This window comes from Chiloscyllium plagiosum, chromosome 45 (genome assembly GCF_004010195.1).
Source record: "Chiloscyllium plagiosum isolate BGI_BamShark_2017 chromosome 45, ASM401019v2, whole genome shotgun sequence".
NCBI lineage: Eukaryota > Metazoa > Chordata > Chondrichthyes > Orectolobiformes > Hemiscylliidae > Chiloscyllium > Chiloscyllium plagiosum.
In genome coordinates, this window is record NC_057754.1 from 10,129,429 (window position 1) to 10,149,218 (window position 19,790).

Consider the following 19,790-nt stretch of genomic DNA (forward strand, 5'->3'; position numbering starts at 1 on the left):
AGTTAGTGAGACAATCAAGTTACTGAATGCTTGGTGCAGTAACAGGGAATTTCAAAAGGAAATTGGTTCTGTGCTTGAAGAAAAACACTTTCAGGCTCGTTGGGAAACAGACCGAGTGGCTGGCTTTAGAAACTCAACAATTGCTTCATTGCTGATGGGTCGCCACGACAACACAGGTCAGCATGACAACACTGATAAAACATTCCATTACTCAGAATTGACTAATTGGAAAGTTAAGGTTAAAAAACTTGAGGTAATTGGAAATTGAAGAAATGGAGGCATGAGGAGAATGTGAGTAGTTAGTATGTGGTATGTGCTGCTTAAGAGATTGGTGGAAACAGATTCAACTGAGATATTCAAGGAGAAATTGGCTTATTATCTGAAAAGGAAAGATATGTAGTGTTACAGAGAGAAACTGGTAAATGTCCCTTCGTGAATTGTTCATTCGGGTAGTCTTCTAGTGTGGTGTTATCAGTGCCCTGTCCAGGTTCAGGAAGATATCCCTGCTCCTGTACTCAATTCCTCTTGCCATTATGGCCTTCTTCACTGCCTGCTGCTTACTTTCAAAGACTAGTATACAAGAGCATCATGGTCTTGTTGCACACTCCCTTTCCCAATCTATCCGCATTCACATAATTATCTTCCTGTTTTTGCTATCACAGTGGATAACTTCAATATATCCACATTATACCATATCTGCCATGTATTTGCCCACTTGTCCATATTGACTGAAACTCCTCTGCATCCTCCTCACAGGAAACTCTCCCACCCAGTTTTGTATCATCTGTAAATGTCGCGATGTGACAAGTGGTTTATTCGCCTAAATCATTCAAATACATTGTGAATAGAAGGCAGAGTTGAGACAGCATTGGATGGACACGGATTCAGATCCACAGAAAAAAGGCTTCCCCAACCCCAGGACCGGAAAACCTCTCTTGGATAACGCTAAAATCTCTAAATGTAAATTATTTGTAGCTTAGTGCTGAAAAACGTACCAGCCACTTAAATCATTTCCCTGCTACTAATTTTACCATCTCCTGCCAGAGCCTACAGAGGAAGAGAGATCTTGGTGTATTGTTTACAGATCTCTGAAGATAGCAGAACAGGGTAATTGAATAGGCATTTGGATACTTGTCTTTATTATTTGAGGCATCAATTATAAGAGTAGGAAGGTTATGTTGATGCTGTACAGAACTTTGGTTAGGCCACAGCTGGAGTACAGTGTGTGGTTCTAGTCTCCACACAATAGGAAGGATGTGATTGCACTGGAGGGTGTGCAGAAGGAATTTCACCAGCCTGTTGCCAGCAATGGAGCACTTCAGCTATGGAGTACTATAAATTAATGCAACAAACAGGACCAAGGAGCCAGTTTTCGGTCACTAAACTGGCAAACTTGGTGTTGAGTTTGACAAAATGAACGTCTGGCTGTATGTATATAATATATATCTTTGAAACAGAGAAGGTTGAGGTGTATAAGATTATGAGGGTCGTGGACAGGATAGGCAGAAGGAGAAAGTAAGAACTGCAGATGTTGGAGATCAAGTCAAAACGTGTGGTGCTGGAAAAGCAGGTCAGGCAGCATCTGAGGAGCAGGAGAGTCGACGTTTCAAGCATAGCTCTTCATCAGGAATGTGTGTGGGGTCGGGGGGAGGGGCAAAGGAGCTGAGAGATAAATGGGAGGGGGTGGGGCTAGGGGGAAGGTAGCTGGGAATGCGATAGGTAGGTGAAGGTGGGGGTGATGGTGATATGTCCGAGAGGAGGGTGGAGCAGATATGTGGGAAGGAAGATGGACAGGCAGGACAGGTCAAGAGGATGGTGCCTAGTTGGAAGATTGGATCCCATGTGGAAGGAGGTGTTCTTCCTCCAGGTGTCGGGTGGTTAGGATTTGGCAGTGGAGGAGGCCCAGGACTTGCAGGATAGGCAGGTAACCAGGCATAATAGAGAAGTGGCATAATTTTAAGGCAGGAGGTTTAGGCAGGATTTGAGGAAATTTAGTTTTACTGAAAAGGTGGTAGGAATACAAAAGCACTGCCTGGGAGGGGAGGAAAGATGGGAAACCTCCGAACCTTTTGCAAGTATGTGGATGAGTATTTGAAAATAGCCAAGGACGTAATATCCTTGAGAAAAGGAACAGCTTTTAGAAAAAAGCAACCAGCTTTGTGACATATGTTTCTTGCGCTAATTTAACCTCTGACTGATTCTAGTGATGGGTACAGACTTAGTTGTTAGGAAATGGATTTTGTACTTACAGTGGAAGACATTGGATTTGATTCTTATGACAATAAATAAGAGGAAATTTTGACTAATCCAGTACTGGATCACAAACAAGTTGGTAATTTAGCAACAATGAATAACTGAGGGACTGGTGACGATATTCTCAGTGTTTGTGTGGAGATTGTAATGTCATCCAATAGTACCTTTTAAATGAGAAGCATAGAATAGATCCTTGGGGAACAATAGATTTAATAACATGCGACAAGAAGCTCTTAATGTTGATTCTTCTTTCACAATTAGATGGAGAAGAACAGAACTAGGAGAAGGATGTCCAATCCATTGGAATGGATCTTGGAACAGCATGACAGCTCTCACTGATTAGAATATTCTGCACCTTTTTTGTAAGAGCAGAGTGACCGTTGTGGCACTTGAAGGTTCTTGGCGTTTCTCGGCCCCAAGAGAGTGTCATTAGGGTCTGGGATAATGGCCACCATTATCACAAGGCAGCAGGGTGCAAGCACAGAGACTCTGAGCAGAATACAATGTATCTGTCTTGAACTGATAGAGATGGGTTTGAGAAACTCCACTTTCCATGGACTAGGAGTAGAACATTTACATACAGCAAACACACAGAAATATTTGCCTCTTATGAATTTCTATCCTGGATAGACAGAGATACCTTTTATAAAACAAAAGCAAAAAATGCTAGAGAAACAAACAAGGTTTGGCAGCATCTGTGGAGAGAAAACAAAGCAATGTCCACTGACCCTTCTTCTGTTCTGAAGTTTTTGTTTCAGATTTCCAGCATCTGCAGTTCTTTGTGTTCTGTTGGTTTTCATGAACTCCATTTATAGGATGGGGGAAGGCTGGGGAGTGGGTGGGTTAGAAATGGAGCAATCACAACACTCACAAAATAATGTCTCTTCTGGATTCAATCTTGGGCTGATAGAGATGAATTTTGCAAACATAGTTTAAGGGCATTAGAAGGACAGCGTTAACACACAGCAAACTCAAACACACACAAATCTTTGCCTCTTTTGAATTTCTATTCTGTACTGATAGGGATGGAGACATGATTGAGGTATATAAAATTATGAAGGGCTTAGATAGGGTCGACAGGAAGGTGGAGTGATCAATGAACAGGGAGCACAGTTTTAAGGAATGGACAGGACACTTTGAGGCTAGGTCATGGACCAACTTTTGGAAAATGGGATGAGAACATTTAGGTGCTTATTTTTAACCGCATGGACTCGGTGGGCCAAAAGATGTTTTTCTGTACTGTTGACCTCAATAACCTGCCCATTCACGAACAAGATATGATACCAGTGCCTGGTTACCTGTGAAGAAGATGCATGATGTTTAACCTCCTCACCATGGCAGTCTATGTGGTAAAGATGCACCACTGGTCTTAGGTAGAGGATTTACGGAGATGATAAAAGAATGCTCATGTATGTCCAACTCAATAATAATAACATTGTATTTATGTGGCACCTTTTTTGTAAGGTGTTTACATAAATGTCATTAAACAATATTTGAGACTGAGCCACTTTAAGTGATATTTGGACATTGACCAAGTGTGTTCCCACAGGTTCCCTCTCACATTTATTTCTGTTCTATATTCTTTCACAGGGAGGATGAGAAAGACTTGCTGCCTGGAAACTGAAACCACACATCAGATCAGGATTTAGTGGAGTCACTCAATTCATGGTGACCTGAGTACCAAGGAATATTGGAGATGGAAGGGAAAAGCCCTGTTCACGATGCAGAGAAACCATACATGTGATGTGTGTGTGAACAGGTCTACAGCCAATCATCTGACCTATCAAAACATCAATAGGATTACAGCAAGGAGAAACCCTGCGAGTGTGGAGACCATGGAACGGGGTTCCAATTTCCATCTGAGCTGCAAATTTGTCTTTTGCAGTCACACGGGGGAGAGGCCATTTATTTGCTCCATGTGGGGAAGGGATTCATTAAATCATCCCACCTCCTGAGACAGCAACGAGTTCACACTGGGGAGATAGCATTTATCTCCCCGAATGTGGGAAGGGATTCACTAATTCTTCCAGCCTTTTGATACACCAGCGAGTTCACACGGGGAGAGACCATTCACTTGCCCTGTCTGTGGGAGGGGATTCACTGATTCATCCAATCTATTGTCACACCAACAAGTTCACTCAAATGCAAGGCTGTTCAGCTGCTTCCACTGCAGGCCTGACTTCAAACATTTATCTGAACTCACAAGACAGCAGCTGACTCACAGAAAAGGGACCATTTACCTGTGCTGAGTGGGAAAGTGTTCACTGATTCATCCACCCCCTGAACACCAGTGAATTCACACTGGAGAGAGACTGTTCATCTGTTCATAGTACAGGAAGGAATTTACTTGGTTAACCATCCACTCAGACATCTGTGAGTACAGACAGAGGAGAGACCATTTAAATGTTGAGACTGCAGCAAGTGCTATAAAATTTCTAGGAAACTGATTTTCCATTAGTGTATTCACACTGGAATAAGGGATGATTCAGGTGTTGTCACTGCAGTTCTAAGTTCAAGCAATCATCTCAATTCCATGTTAATCAATTAATTCACACTGGGGTGAGGCCATTCACTTTATCCACTGTGGGAAGACATTCCCTTATAGTCATCCTGCCTGATGAGACACCTGCAAGTTCGAAAGTAACTGCAGTGACTGAATTTTGCAGCTGTTCAAAATCAGGACCAAACCGTGATGATTAGGATCTGTTTAATTTAAATAAATCTGAGGTGCTGCATTTTGGGAAAGGTCCTAGGGAGTGTTGCTGAACAAAGAGACCTTGGAGTGCAGGTTCATATCTCCTTGAAAGTGGAGTCGCACGTAGATAGGATAGTGAAGAAGACGTTTGGTATGCTTTCCTTTATTTGTCAGGGTATTGAGTACAGGAGTTGGGAGGTCATGTTGCGGCTGTACAGGACATTGATTAGGCCACTATCGGAAAGATGTTGTGAAACTTGAAAGGGGTCAGAAAAGATTTATAAGGATGTGGCCCAGGTTGGAGGATTTGAGCTATTGGGAGAGGTTGAATAGGCTAAGACTGTTTTCCCTGGAGCGTCAGAGGCTGAGGGATGACCTTGTGGGTGGCACGGTGGTTAGCACTGCTGCCTCACAGCGCCAGAGACCCAGGTTCAATTCCCACCTCAGGCGACTGACTGTGTGGAGTTTGCACGTTCTCCCCGTGTCTGCGTGGGTTTCCTCCCACAGTCCAAAGATGTGCAGGTCAGGTGAATTGGCCATGCTAAATTGCCCATAGTGTTAGGTTAGTGGTTTGGGTGGGTTACGCTTCGACGGGTCGGTGTGGACTTGTTGGGCCGAAGGGCCTGTTTCCACACTGTAATGTAATCTAATCTAATCTGAGAAAGGTTTTTAAAATCATGAAGGGCATGGATAGGATAAATAGACAAAGTCTTTTACCTGGGTTGGGGGAGTCCAGAATTGGAGGGCATAGGTTTAGGGTGAGACGGGAAAGATATATAAGAGACCTAAGGGGCAACTTTTTCACGCAGAGGGTTGAATGTATGGAATAAGCTGCCAGAGGAAATGGTGGAGGCTGGTACAATTGCAACATTTAAAAGGCATCTGGATGGATATATGAATGGGAAGGGTTTGGAGAGATATGGGCCAGGTGCTGGCAGGTGGGACTGGATTGGGTTGTTGGTTTTCATGAACTCCATTTATAGGAGTTTCCATGCTGTACATCTCTAGGACTCTATGAACTCCAGTCCAGGTACTGGGACTAATATGCTGCTTAGAGGTCAAGGAAAGGTCAATGAACATACAGTGTCAAGTCTTTCGAATATTTCCAACACCAGTTAATTCCTTCTGAGGTGTGCACTCTTTCTCTCTCTTTCTCTCGCCTTTCTCCCCATTCTAGGAGGTGAGGAGCAAGTCATAAAATTGGGCAGAAAACAGGGAATAGCAAAGGAAGAGTAAAAGATTGATGAAGAGTAAAAGATTGATGAAGGGGAAGAAACTGGAGTGTGACAAAAAGCTAGCTAAGTATATGGAAAGTAAAATTTAAAAAGGAAATGAGTAATCAATTTTGCATTATACTTCAGGGTGTATTTATTTTGAATTTATTCAGGAAATGCCTTACAATTTGAACAGTTACATTCCATTTGTCCTCACCATAAACGATACAAATAATTTCTCAAAAATGATTCATAATTATGAAAGGGAGGTCAGAGCATAAACCAATTCAATTCCTAAAGACAAGAGAATTATTAGAACTAAAAGCTGATACATTCTCAGGTCACCAATCAAGTAGCGACTGAACTGACAGATGCACTCATTTTTATTGGTCAAAAATCCCTGAGCCAGTGACATGTGATTCATCTTTTGAGTTCATCTTTCTCACTGGAATGTACCTTTCCAAGCATTCTGAACTAGCTCATCAATTGCAAGAGGATCCGCAGTAGGGTTAAAATCAACGAGGTAAAAACAATGACTGCAGATGCTGGAAACCAGATTCTGGATTAGTGGTGCTGGAAGAGCACAGCAATTCAGACAGCATCCAAGGAGCTTTGAAATCAACGTTTCGGGCAAAAGCCCTTCATCAGGAATAAAGGCAGTGGGCCTGGAGAGATAAGCTAGAGGAGCAATTGTCTGTCACTGTACTTCTATGGATCTATCCTGGAATCTTATTTCCTCATTCACTTTAGACAGCTCTATTTTCATGTGTGATTGTAAGTTTAAGTCACTAGTCGTAGGTTCACTCTTCTCTGAAATTAATTGAGTATTGCATTTTTATGAACATGTACATTCTCAATGAAATTATTCATTAATCCTGTCTCATTGTATCTCTCCAGATCTAGTAATTTTATTGTACAGAACTTGTGTTGCTGACAGAAAACACATCTAATCAAAGCTTTTTGTCTTGCACTCAGGACAATTCACAAGAACAACCAATATAAAAGGAAATTAACTGCAGGATAGGAAAGTGCTGATTGGTTTGTAAGCGGACTTTGGTAGAGCAGTTACCATGGGCAATTCAGCCGTAAGACGATGACTGACAGTTAACTGTCAAGTATGTTTAAAATGTAAACCAGACAGGTTGACTCTGATTGGGTAAAAGGATTGCCCTGAGAAATGAGAATGAAGAAATTCAGTGAAGGGTACAGGCTTACCCAAAAATGAGGTGCCAATCTGGTCAAGTGGTAACACAGGACTACTTGAATGTTAAGGAACAGAAGCAGCATGCAATCGACCAGGCTAACAGCTAACTGATGAGATCTAAGTCGGTCTGAATGGCTGTGAACAATTAAAGATCTGACGTGATGAGGTCTTCACATCAAATATTCCCATCCACAATCATGGGAGAACTCAACACATCAGCAAAGTTTATTGGGTTTGATGATATTCCAACAATATTGTTGCAGACTTCTGCTGTAGAAAGAGCAGCACCCATTGCCAAGCTGCTTGATTATAGATATAATATTGGCATTGAGATGACTATATGGACAAGTGACCAGATATGCCCTTTTCTCAATAAGCAGGACATATCCAAGCTCAGGAATTACCACCCATTAGTCTACTCTTGACCATCAGTAAAGTGATGGAAGGCATTATCAATAGTGCGATCCAGCAGCACTTGTAAAGGAATAACCTGCTGACTGGCACTTCGTTAAGATTCCAAGAGAGATTCTCAGCTTCTGATCTCACTATGGCCTGGATCAAAACATGGTCATAAGAGATGACCTCCAGTACAACTGAGAGAAAATATTCTTGAGGATTCGTCTACTGAGTCTATATGGGTCAGAGTGAGAAATAAAAAAGGGGAGATCACTTTGATAGCATTATACTGTAAATACCCAAATAGTCATCAGGAGATTGAGGAGCAAATATGTAAGGAGATGGCAGATAACTGCAAGAAATAGCTATGGAAAAGGATAGGTCTAGTCCACAAATTAAAGTTCTAAATCAGGGCAAGGCCAATTTTGATGGTCTTAGGAACTTTCAAAAGTTGGTTGGGGCAGGCAAAGAAACATCTGATAAGTGGGAAGCTTTCAAAGGTAAATTAATCAGGGTTCTAGACCAACCTGTCCGAATAAAAAGTTAAGGATAAGGCTGGCAAGAGTAGGGAATCCAGGATAACTAGACTTATTGAGGCCCTGGTCAAGAAAAATAAGGAGGCATATGACTCTGACTCTAAGACATGTATGGGCAACTGGGTTCAAATGAATTCCTTGAAAACAGAGGATGTTGAAGTACACTTTCAGGATTAGATTAGATTAGATTTAAGACAGAATTCAGGAGTTAAAAGGGGACATGGGATGGTTTTGGCTGATAAGGTAAAGACCATCAGACATAGGAATAGAAGTAAGGCCAGCCAGCATATCGAGTCCACTCCGCCATTTAATCATGGCCGATGGGTATTTCAACTCCACTTACCTGCACTCTCCCTGTAGCCATTAATTCCTTGCGAGATCAGGAAATTATCAATCTAAACTCTAATGAATACAATCAAGGGTTTCCTTAGCCATTCATCGCATGTTAGGCCTGCTATTCCAGGGATCATCCGTATGAATGTCCACTGGACACATTCCAGTGCCAGTATGTCCTTCTTGAGGTGTGGGGCCCAAATATTGGACACAGTATTCTAAATGGGGCTAAACTAGAGCTTTATAAATTCTCAGAAGCACATCATTGCTTTTATATTTCAATCTTCTTCAGATAAATCCAAACTTATTCGACAATTGCCTGAAGGGCAAAAGAATAACTAGGGAGAGAATAGGGCCTCTTAAAGATCAACAAGGTCATCTATGCAGAGCCACAAGAGATGGGTGAGATCCAAAATGAAAATTTCTTGTCAGTATTTATTATTGGGAAAGACATGGATACTAGGGAATTTGGGGAAATAAACAGCAATATCTTGAGAGAGTCCGCATTATAGAAGAGTAGGTGCTGGAAGTCTTAAAAGTGCATCAAAGTTGATAAATCCCTGGGACCTGATGAAATGTATCCCAGGACTTTGTGGGAGGCTAGGGAAGAAATAGAGGAGCCCCTAGTAGAGATATTTGTACCATCAACAGCCACAGGTGATGTGCCTGAAAATTGGACAGTGGCTAATGTGCCATGATTTAAGAAAGACTACAAGGAAATGCTTGGGTATTACTGACTGGTGAGCCTAATGTCTGTGGTGGGCAATTTGTTCAAGGGGATTCTGAGAGACAGCATCTACAGGCATTTGGAGAGGCAAACACTCATTTGGGATAATCAGCGTGGCTTTGTGCATGGGAAATTGTGTCTCACGAATTTGATTGAGTTTTTGAGGGGATGACCACGATGAGGGCAGTGTGTTAAGATATTGACTATGTGGGCTTTGGCAAAGCCTTTAACAAGGTACCTCATGGTAGTTTGTTGAGTAAGGTTAAATCTCATGGGATCTAGGGAGAGCTAGCTTATTGGTTACAAAATTACCTTGATGGTAGAAGACAGAGGATGATGGCAGAGGGTTGCTTTACAAACTGGAGGTCTGTAACCAGCAGTGTGCCACAGGATTGGTGCTGGGTCCAGTTATTCATCATTTATATAAATGATTTGCATGAGAATTTAGGAGGTATGGTTAGTGAGTTTGTGGATAATACCAAGATTGGTGGTATAGCTGAAAGGTTATCTGGGAATGTAGTGAGATTTTGATCAACTGGGCCAGTGGGCAGAGGATTGGCAGGTGGGAGTTTAATTTAGATAAATGCAAGATGTTGCATTTTGATGGATCATACCAGGGTAGGACTTACACAGTCAATGGTAGAACCCTGGAAAGTGTTATAGAACAAAGAGATCTAGAGGTCTCAGGTAGACAGGGTGATGAAGGCGGCTTTTGGCACACTTGCTTTTATTGGGCAGAGTATTGAGTATCGAAGTTGGGACACCTTGTTGCAGCTGTACAAGATGTTGGTGAGGCCACATTTGGAATACTGACTGTAGTTTTAGTCACCCTATTATAGAAAGGATATTATTAAACTAGAAACAGTGCAGAAAAGATTTATTAGGATGCCATTTGGACTGAAAGTTTGAGTTATAATGAGAGGTTGGATAGGCTGGGACGTCTTTCCTTGGAGCATGGGAGACTGAGGGGTGACCTTATCGTGGATTATAACATTGTAAGAGGCATAGCTATATAGCCAATAGCTTTTCCCCATTGGTGGGGGAGTCTAAAACTAAATGGGACAGGTTTAAGGTGAGAAGGGAGAGATACAAAAAGGTCCAGAGGGGCATTTTCTTCACACAAAGGGTGATGAGCGCCTGGAATTGGCTGTCAGAAGTAATGATGGAAGGGAGCACAATTTTGTCATCTCAGAAACATTTAGACACATATAGGTATGGGATAGATATGGAGGGATATGTACCAAATGCAGGCAAATGGGAGTTATTTAATTGTGAAAACTGGGCATCATGGGCAAGTTGGGCTGAAGGGTCTGTTTCCATACTGTAGACCTTTATGACTCTAAGTAAAGTGAGAATGACTGCTTCTGACATCAAGGCAACATTTATCTGTACGTTGCATCAAGGAGCCCAATCAAAGGGAGTCAAGAGTGAAATTCTCCACTGGTTATGGATGTTGGAAGTTGATCATCTCAGTTCCAGAATATCTCTGCAGGTCTTCAGGGTTGTGTCCTCAGCCCATATGTCTTAAGTTGCTTGACCAGGTACATTCCTAACATTCTGGTCTGAAGTGAAGTGGAGATGTTTGCTGATAATTGTGCAATGGGAAGCACCATTCACAACCCCCCAAATACTGAAACGCTCTGTGTTACTAACACCAAGCCCTGAACAACATCCAGACTGGGGTTGATAATGTGGTAACATTTGCAACTGCACAAGGTGATGGTTATTTCCAACAAGAATGAATCTTTAAATGCAATGGTATCAGTCCCTCACTTATGAAAATTCAATGGGGATTATCTTTGATTAGACTGGAGCAGGACTGATCATATAAATTCTGTACCAGCACAGCAGGTCAGAGGCAAGGAGTTCTGCAGTGAGTAACTTATCTCTTGCTTCTCCTAAGACTGTCCAGCATCGATTAGGCACAAGGCAGGAGTGTAATTGAAAACTCTCCACCAGTCTGGATGAGTACAACGCCAACAACACTTAAGAAACTGAACATCAACCAGGACAGAGCAGCCCTCTTGACTGGCAGCACATTCCCTCCATTCAACAGTGATGGATCATCTCCAATACGTACTACAACAACACCTTCCAAACTCAGGATCTTCATCACATAGAAGGATAAGGGCAACAGATGTATGGAAGCACCACCTGCAAGTACCCCTTCAAGTTACACACCATCTTGACTTGGAACTATCATTCTTTCATTGACACCAGGTCAAAATCCTGGACTCACTCTCTTACAGAATTGTGAGTGTACCTACACCTCAAGGATAGCAACAGATCAAGAAGGCAGGTCACCATAATTTATTTCCATGGCAGTTAGGGATGGCCAATATAGGTATTTGGTGAATGAATACATATGCTCTGAGCTATTATGATAATTCTAGAGGAGACAGGACTTCCATATTGGCCTCCTGGCTCAGAGGGAGAGACACTACCTACGCAACACAAGAGCATTCCCATCCCACACCCCATGAATGTATAAAACGTCAGTCACCACATGAACTTGCATCTCATTGATGTCCAAATCAATGCAGGCCTGTGAAATGAAAGCTGCCAGTGAACAAAGTCCATCTGACTGACATGCCTGGGAAACATTGCAGATTCATTATATAGGCTCACTTCCCCCAGTGAAAAAAGGCAACTGCTATATCTTGGCTGTTCTCGATATTTTTATCTGGGAATTGAAGATTTCCCTATTAATAAACAATGATGCAGTCACCACAGTTAAAATCTGATGGGAATAAACCTGTAACATGAGGACCTTTCTAAAAAGGAGGGTGAGTGAGAATGGTTCTCATTTCAAAGCAGAATGAAAGAGGCAGCTTAGTTACCAACATATCCATATCTGCTTCCACCCAGAGACCAGTAGGGTGCTCCAGTGTTTTCCTCGCTCTATTAAAAACAACACTGAGAAAAGCTGTCAGAAAGGTGACTGGGTCATTGCTTTACCTGGTGCCTTAATGATCATTCTCTCCCCTTCTGTTCATTGACCCTTTCATAGCCAATTTCAGCTCATGACAAGTCAGTCAATACAGATTGTGCAACCCACTAGGATTCCAGACCACTGACCGGTTTCTTTCAGAATGTTCAACCTAAGAATTCTGAAATAAAACCTGAAATGGAGGAAACATTCAGTTGGTCTGGCAGCAAATGAGGATAGAAAGCAGAGTTAATATTTTAGGTCCAATGACGCTTCTTCAGAATGTGGGTTCACCACATTTAATGAGCCAATTGACTGTCACTTAATAATTTGAATTGTTTCCTATCTGTAAATCTTTCCCATCCTATGCCCTAAAAAAGTTCATATAAAATTACACTGTACACTGTTCATATAAAACAGGCCCTTTGGCCAGAGCTAGAACTCCTACTCATAGGCTTCTCCTTCTATCCCTTTGACCTTACCTCAGCCTTTCAGCTTCTCTTTATATTCCCATTTCTCATATGTAATCATCTAACTTTCTTTTGAAAGTATCTCAGCTTTTTACCTGAAACACTTTCTGAGGTAGTGAGCTCTATACTCTATCCAGAGTGTAGAAACACATTTCTTATTTCCTTGTTGGATTTATGAGGAACTGTCCGGTGGTCATGACCCCAAGCTTCGGATCTTTCCCACAGATGGAAACATTGTCTCCAAAGTCCTACATGGCAGACTGGACATAAAAATAAAACTCACAAGATCCAAGTTACAAATCCAAGATCCAAAATTGATTCAATGGCAGGAAGCAATGAATGATGGTTGATGAGTTATTTTTGTGACTGGATGGCTGTTTTTAGAAAAGTTCCACTTAGCTCAGTTCTGACTTCTTCATTCATGAATGATACCTTTAATCTAGATGAGATGTAGGGACAAAGCATCATAGAGCATGGAAACAGATCCTTCCGTCTAAGCAGACCATGCCAAACATAATCTCAAACTAAACTAGTCTCATCTGTCTGCTCCTGGCCCATTTCCCTTCAAACCTTTCCTATTCATGATCTTATCCAAATGTCTTTTAGACATTGTAATTCAACCACTTCCTCAGCAAGTTCTTTCCACATGAACCACCCTCTGTGCAAAGAAATTGCCCCCATATCATTTTAAATCTCTCCTTTCACCTTAAAAATGTGTCCCCTTGTCTTGAAATCCCTCATCCTAGGGAAAGGACAGCTTCCATTAACCCTACATATGCCCTTCATGGTTTTATAAACGTCTATAGTCACCCCTCAATCTCCTACGCTTCAATGAAAAACTCTCAATAACTCAAACCTTCCATACCCAGCAACATCCCGGTAAATCTTTTTTTGAACCTTTTTAATAATATCCTTCCTGTAATTGGGCGCCCAGAACTGGACACGGTACTCTAGAAGAGGCCTCACCAATGTCTTGTACAACCTCAACGTGACATCCCAACTCAAACTCTCAATAACTCAAACCTTCCATACCCAGCAACATCCCGGTAAATCTTTTTTTGAACCTTTTTAATAATATCCTTCCTGTAATTGGGCGACCAGAACTGGACACGGTACTCTTGAAGAGGCCTCACCAATGTCTTGTACAACCTCAACGTGACATCCCAACTCCTATCCTCAAAATGACGGAGCAAGGAAGGTAAGCATGCTAAATGCCTTTTTATCCACCCTATCTATATGTGATGCAAACATCAAAGAATTGTATACCTGAACCCCTTGGTCCCTCTGCTGTACAACAGTACCTAAGGCCCTAGTAATAATTGTATAAGTCCTACCCCGTTTGTTGTACCAAAATGCAATACTCACATTTATCCAGATTGAACTCCATCTGCAATTTTGCAGCCCCTTGACCCATGAATAAGAAGTTTGCAGCTGTTACAAATAAAAAAATGGTTGAGTGCTTCTTACTGAAAATAAAAGTTGCAAATTACATGGAGATAACAATGGACTAGTCAGTTGGGAACATTACGAATTTGTCCCATCAAACTTGCTCCACCATCCCATTAATTCGTGAATGGTCTGACTTCCTGTTTCTTGTTGATTAACAATCTGTTTATCTCATCCTTAAAAATATTCAATAACTCAGCCTGCACAGCTCTCTACCCAAACATGCACAAATCTTTGAGAGAAGAACTTCCTCTTCGTCTCTGTCTCAAATCAGAGTTTATTTCTAAACCACGTTAACCTGTTCTAGATTCCCCAACTCTCAGCAGCTAACCTGTCAGGCCTCAGCAGAATCTTACATTTTTATGAGATTACCACTCATGTTTTTAAACCGGATATGGACCCAAATCTATCCTCATCCGATAATCCTTTCATCCCTGGAATTGGCCTCTGAACCTTCTCTGCAAGGTTTTCAATGCAAATATAGCCCTGCTTACTATTGAGACTGTGACAGGACGAATACGCTGGTCATCAAGCTCTATTACCCCATCAGTCACACCACTTGTGTAAATGCATCAATGTGATCCCCAAAAGCAGCCAATTAATTTCCGTCTGTACTACTATCCAGAACAGAGGAGACATTCCCAGGCTTCTTTGAAAATAAATACTTAATCAATTTATTACAAAACCAAACTAACTCTTAAAACCAGTGGCAAACACAAGTTAACATCCAATCTATAATCTGGAATAGCAACTATATCCCCATTTCTTAAGGGCACACTCACACAACACAAAAAAACTGCAAAGATTAACTTCTTATAAAAGGAAAGGACCAAGAGTCTGAAACCAAAGGACAGCCACAGGATGGAAGATCTTTCATTTGTTTTGAAATCAAACTGGATTAAGGGTTTGGGAAGTGGTAACAGCTCAGCTTTTCAGGGTTATAGTCAGAAATATTAATATTTGGAAACGCAGTCTGTTCAAAATCCATGTTTTTTCAATAACTCAGTGCCATAAACCATGTCTCCTATCTCCCTTAAAACTTTTATCATTGTCTCCTGTCATTTGACTTTCTGCATTGAGCAGATAAACCACAGCATACTCTGAACGAGACATTATTTTCCAAAGAAACCACACAGTAAAAACCCTTTTAATTCCACAAATTGTCTGAACAGTTCCATATCTTTCAGTGATTCACATAATTCACACTGTAGGGATTCTATGATATGATTCCATAAATATGAATATATATTCCCAACACCCGAGGTGCATTCCTACAAATGCCTTGTACTTTTACAATGAGACATGCAATAAGAGTTAACAATCCAAATGTCTTAATGATTATTTGATGAATGTACACACACTTTGTTATAGAAGGATGCCAAGATCTAGCTGAACTGCAGTTTTCTGCCATCCCTTTCCATATTTTGCTTCTCTATTCTTTGCACCAAGTGGAAATCCCACATTTATGCTTGATCTGTCTTTTCTTTCCCTTACTCCCTATGTTACTTTGTACATCCTGTGTAAGCTCCTCACATCTTGCTCAGCAGCTTTAGCTTGTTGATCCCTTCATCCATCTTAGTAGTTTAAAATTACAAATCATTGAGATTCCGACACTTTTAAGGCACTCCACCTTAAATGTTTACCAACCTGAAAATTATCCAACTATCAGGCTGCTGTACATGAACCAACCCCACAATCGATAATATATTACTGCCAACATGAGCATATACTTTGCACAGAAACCTTTTTACATGGCATCTTTTGAATGCTTTTTGAAAAGTCAAACATGCATCTAGTCTTCTTTCCCCTTGTCACATCCTATAAGAGATCCAAGCTCCTTATTCTTCTTGGAGGGGAGGATTGAGGAAACTGGGAAGAAGGAAAGCCCCTCTCAAGGAAGTGACATATGTTAGTGACATTAAAATTTCACAACACTGTTTATTTAACACTGAGTTGATTTGGTTTCTGACTAGAATTAATATTCCTAAAAAGTGGGTTGATGTTTTTAACCTCAGCAGTAAGAGATCCCAATGAACATTGTTCAGCCTTGAATGTGATTGTCATGAAGGTCCCATCATTACAGTTTGTGAATTTGCTGGTGCCGCAACAGAGTGGATGAGTGAGCAAATCTCTTCCCACACACAGAGCAGATGAATGGTCTCTCCCCAGTGTGAATTCGCTGATGGGTGAGCAGAGTAGATGACTGAGTAAATGCCTTCCCACACTCCGGACAGGTGAATGGCCTCTCTCCGGTGTGAACTAGCCGATGTTGCAGCAGGTCAGTTGACCGAGTGAACCCCTTCCCACATTCCGGGCAGGTGAATGGCCTCTGCCCAGTGTGAACCTGTTGGTGTTTCAGCAGATTGGATGAATTAGTGAATCCTTTCCCACACTCAGGGCAGGTGAATGGCCTCTCCCCAGTGTGAGTGTGCCGATGAGTCAGCAGGCGGGATGACCGAGTGAATCCCTTCCCACATTCTGTACAGGTGAATGGGCTTTCCCCAGTGTGAGTGCGCTGGTGCACAGTGAGGTCAGATAATTGCCTGAACCCATTCCCACAATAACAGCACCTGAACGGTCTCTCGTCAGTGTGAACACGTTGATGACGCATCAGTTCTCCAGAACTTTTAAAGCTCTTCCCACATTCTGGGCATGTAAATGGTCTCTGGTCAGAATGAACTCGCTGGTGAGCCAATAGGTTGCATGACAAAGTGAACCCTTTCCCACACTCAGAGCAGGTAAATGGCCTCTCCCCAGTGTGACTGCGCCGATGAGATTCCAGCTCAACTGGATAATTGAATCCCTTCCCACAGTCTCCACATTTCCAAGGTTTCTCCTCAGTGTGACTGGATTTGTGCTGCAACAGTTCAGATGATTGGTTGAACCCTTGTCCACACACAGAACATGTGTACACTTTCTCTCTGCTGCGAATGCTGCAATTTCCTTCCATGTTCAAAATCCAATGATATCTAAGTCACGATAAACTGGGCTGCTCGGTCAGGTCCTGACGTGATGTTCAGTTTGGGTTTCCAGACCGCAAATCTTTCCCTTCCAAAAGTCTATAAAAACAGAGAAAAGAGAGTGAAAGATGACCCACTAAAACACAAAATCAGATTGTGAAGTTGATCTGAATGAACCTGGTCATTTGTGGGGCTAGGATTAGGGAAGTGACCATAAGAACAGTCAGTACCATAAAAACTCAACAGTCACTCATTTCTACCAGAGAAATGTCTGGCTCGACACAAGGTTTTGACGTCAATGGGAAGAGAGACAAGAGAGAGAAGTGGAACAGGCAAAGGACAACAGAGACAATTTTATATCTACAACTCAATCAGCACTTTGGCAGACTCTTCCAATTTCAACCTCTGCCTGTAAGGACCTGAGCAGCAGCTAAATTATCTTTCAGATCGCTCTAACTTGTCTGACTTCCAGTTATGAATGAGCCGAAATATCTTCTATTTAAATATTTTCTTCAGTTTCCAGAATAAACACCCCTATTGAGGATACACTGAACTGATGGAACAGGAGAATCGACATTTCCGGCATGAGCCCTTCTTCAGGAACGAGGAAAGTGTGTCCAGTAGGCTAAGATAAAAGGTAGGGAGGAGGGACTTGGGGGAGGGGCGATGGAAATGCGATAGGTGGAAGGAGGTCAAGGTAAGGGTGATAGGCCGGAGTGGGGGTGGGAGCAGAGAGGTCAGGAAGAAGATTGCAGGTTAGGAAGGCGGTGCTGCATCCTTGCAAGAGGATTCGCAGTAGGTTAAAATCTTCGAGGGGAAAGTGAGGCACTGCCTTCCTAACCTGCAATCTTCTTCCTGACCTCTCCGCTCCCATCCCCACTCCAGCCTATCACCCTCACCTTGACCTCCTTCCACCTATCGCATTTCCAATGCCCCTCTCCCAAGTCCCTCCTCCCTACCTTTTATCTTAGCCTGCTGGACACACTCTCCTCATTCCTGAAGAAGGGCTCATGCCCGAAACGTCGGTTCTCCTGCTCCTTGGATGCTGCCTGACCTGCTGCGCTTTTCCAGCAACACATTTTCAGCTTTCTACACTGAACTGATGTCTTATTTAACTCCCAACTGACTTTGACCACAATTTTGTATTATCATCCAGGTTGCCCACTTCTATCAAAGTAACATAACTCAACTTGTCCTCTGCCTCAGCTCATCTATTTCTGAAACACTGATGCGTTCCTTTGTTACGAGACAAGTATACTTCCTGACTGGTGTCCTACACTCAACCCCTTAGAAACTTGCAATAATCAATATCTCTGCTGCTGATGACATCGGTGACTAAATTTCATTCATGTCCCCATCACCACTTTCCACATTCATCATACACAGGCTCCCAGTCTCAATCATCCCCAACCCCCCACCCCCATTAGCACTGTCCACACTGACCCACACAGGTTCCTGGTTTCTCAATCCCCCACCACACGGTCCTCAGGGACTTACACAGGCTCATAATCAAGCAGCACCTCAATTTGGACCCTTACCCTTCTTTTCAAACCCCCGCCCCACCTTGCCCATTCCTGTTTTCAGTCAGACTGATGTTTGAATTGATTAACAAAGACAAAGAAACATCCCGCTCCTGTGGGACCGAGTGACTGACTGACTCAGATCTTGATGAGAGACTTGGATCGAGCTCCCTGTCTTCAAATTCCGCAGTCTATGAAAAAGTAATCCCTGTGAGTCCAAGTCTAAAACTGCGGATAAGACAAACATTTCTGTTGGCTGGAGTTCGCTGGGTGTCAGTCCTCTCCTAACCCCCTGAAAAATTAAAGATGCACATGCGCCCCGATAAAGATGGCCGCCGCGCAGACCGTCGCCTCTATAAAGATGGCCGCCGCGCAGACCGTCGCCTGTATAAAGATATCGCCGCGCAGACCGTCGCCTGTATAAAGATGTCGCCGCGCAGACCGTCGCCTCTATAAAGATGGCCGCCGCGCAGACCGTCACCTCTATAAAGATGGCCGCCGCGCAGACTGTCGCCTCTATAAAGATGGCCGCCGGGCAGACATTTTGTTAACTGTTGCCCCAAATAAAGATGCCAGGCCACCAAAGACAAGTAACCATGTCCCAGTCTGTCACAAACATAGGGCCTGCAGCATCTAGTTCACGTTTGAACACCTTCCAGATGTTTATAAATCCTGAAAGTCCACATTGGTTCTATTACTACACTCGCTTTCTTTTCCTGACCCAGTCCTGATAAAGAGTCCTGCCGACTCTTCCGATGCTACTTGACCTGCTTGCTACGCTTTTTCCCACTTCCACATTTTATCGACTTCTCACCATTCTCCATCTCCTTCCTTCTCGGACTCCTCGCGCTTCCATCAGACAGCAGTGCGCCTGCGCAGGGATTCGGGTGTGAGGTCATGTGATAGCATCGTGCACCTTGATTGGTAGGAGGACAACCAGTGCCTGAGTCCTCCAGCTCCGCCCCAGAATTGTTCTGGGGCAGGAGGACATTGAGCCCATTGTGGCAACACGAGCCCTCCGACTGAGTACTTGGACTGCATTCCAATCGCCTGCATGTTTCCCTCTAACCCTGCACATTGTTTCCCCTTCTTAAATAAACCCAACGC

General features: G+C 42.7%; 1 protein-coding gene across 5 annotated transcripts; it reads right to left on the reverse strand.

Moving 5' to 3' along the window:
• Positions 1-15,334: 15,334 nt before the first annotated feature.
• On the reverse strand, positions 15,335-19,588 carry LOC122543916 (gastrula zinc finger protein XlCGF7.1-like). 5 transcript variants are annotated; one of them, XM_043682825.1, is made up of 2 exons: positions 19,498-19,588; positions 15,335-17,262 (listed from the first exon to the last, which is right to left on the reverse strand). In XM_043682825.1, the coding sequence occupies exon 2, from the start codon at positions 17,151-17,153 to the stop codon at positions 16,281-16,283; it is 873 nt and encodes a 290-aa protein (XP_043538760.1). In that variant the 5' UTR covers positions 17,154-17,262; positions 19,498-19,588; the 3' UTR covers positions 15,335-16,280. The 5 variants fall into 5 exon arrangements, with proteins under 5 accessions (XP_043538760.1, XP_043538764.1, XP_043538763.1 ...); XM_043682829.1 differs by lacking the exon at positions 19,498-19,588 and adding an exon at positions 19,165-19,295; XM_043682828.1 differs by lacking the exon at positions 19,498-19,588 and adding an exon at positions 18,822-19,127.
• Between the last annotated feature and the right edge of the window lie 202 nt (positions 19,589-19,790).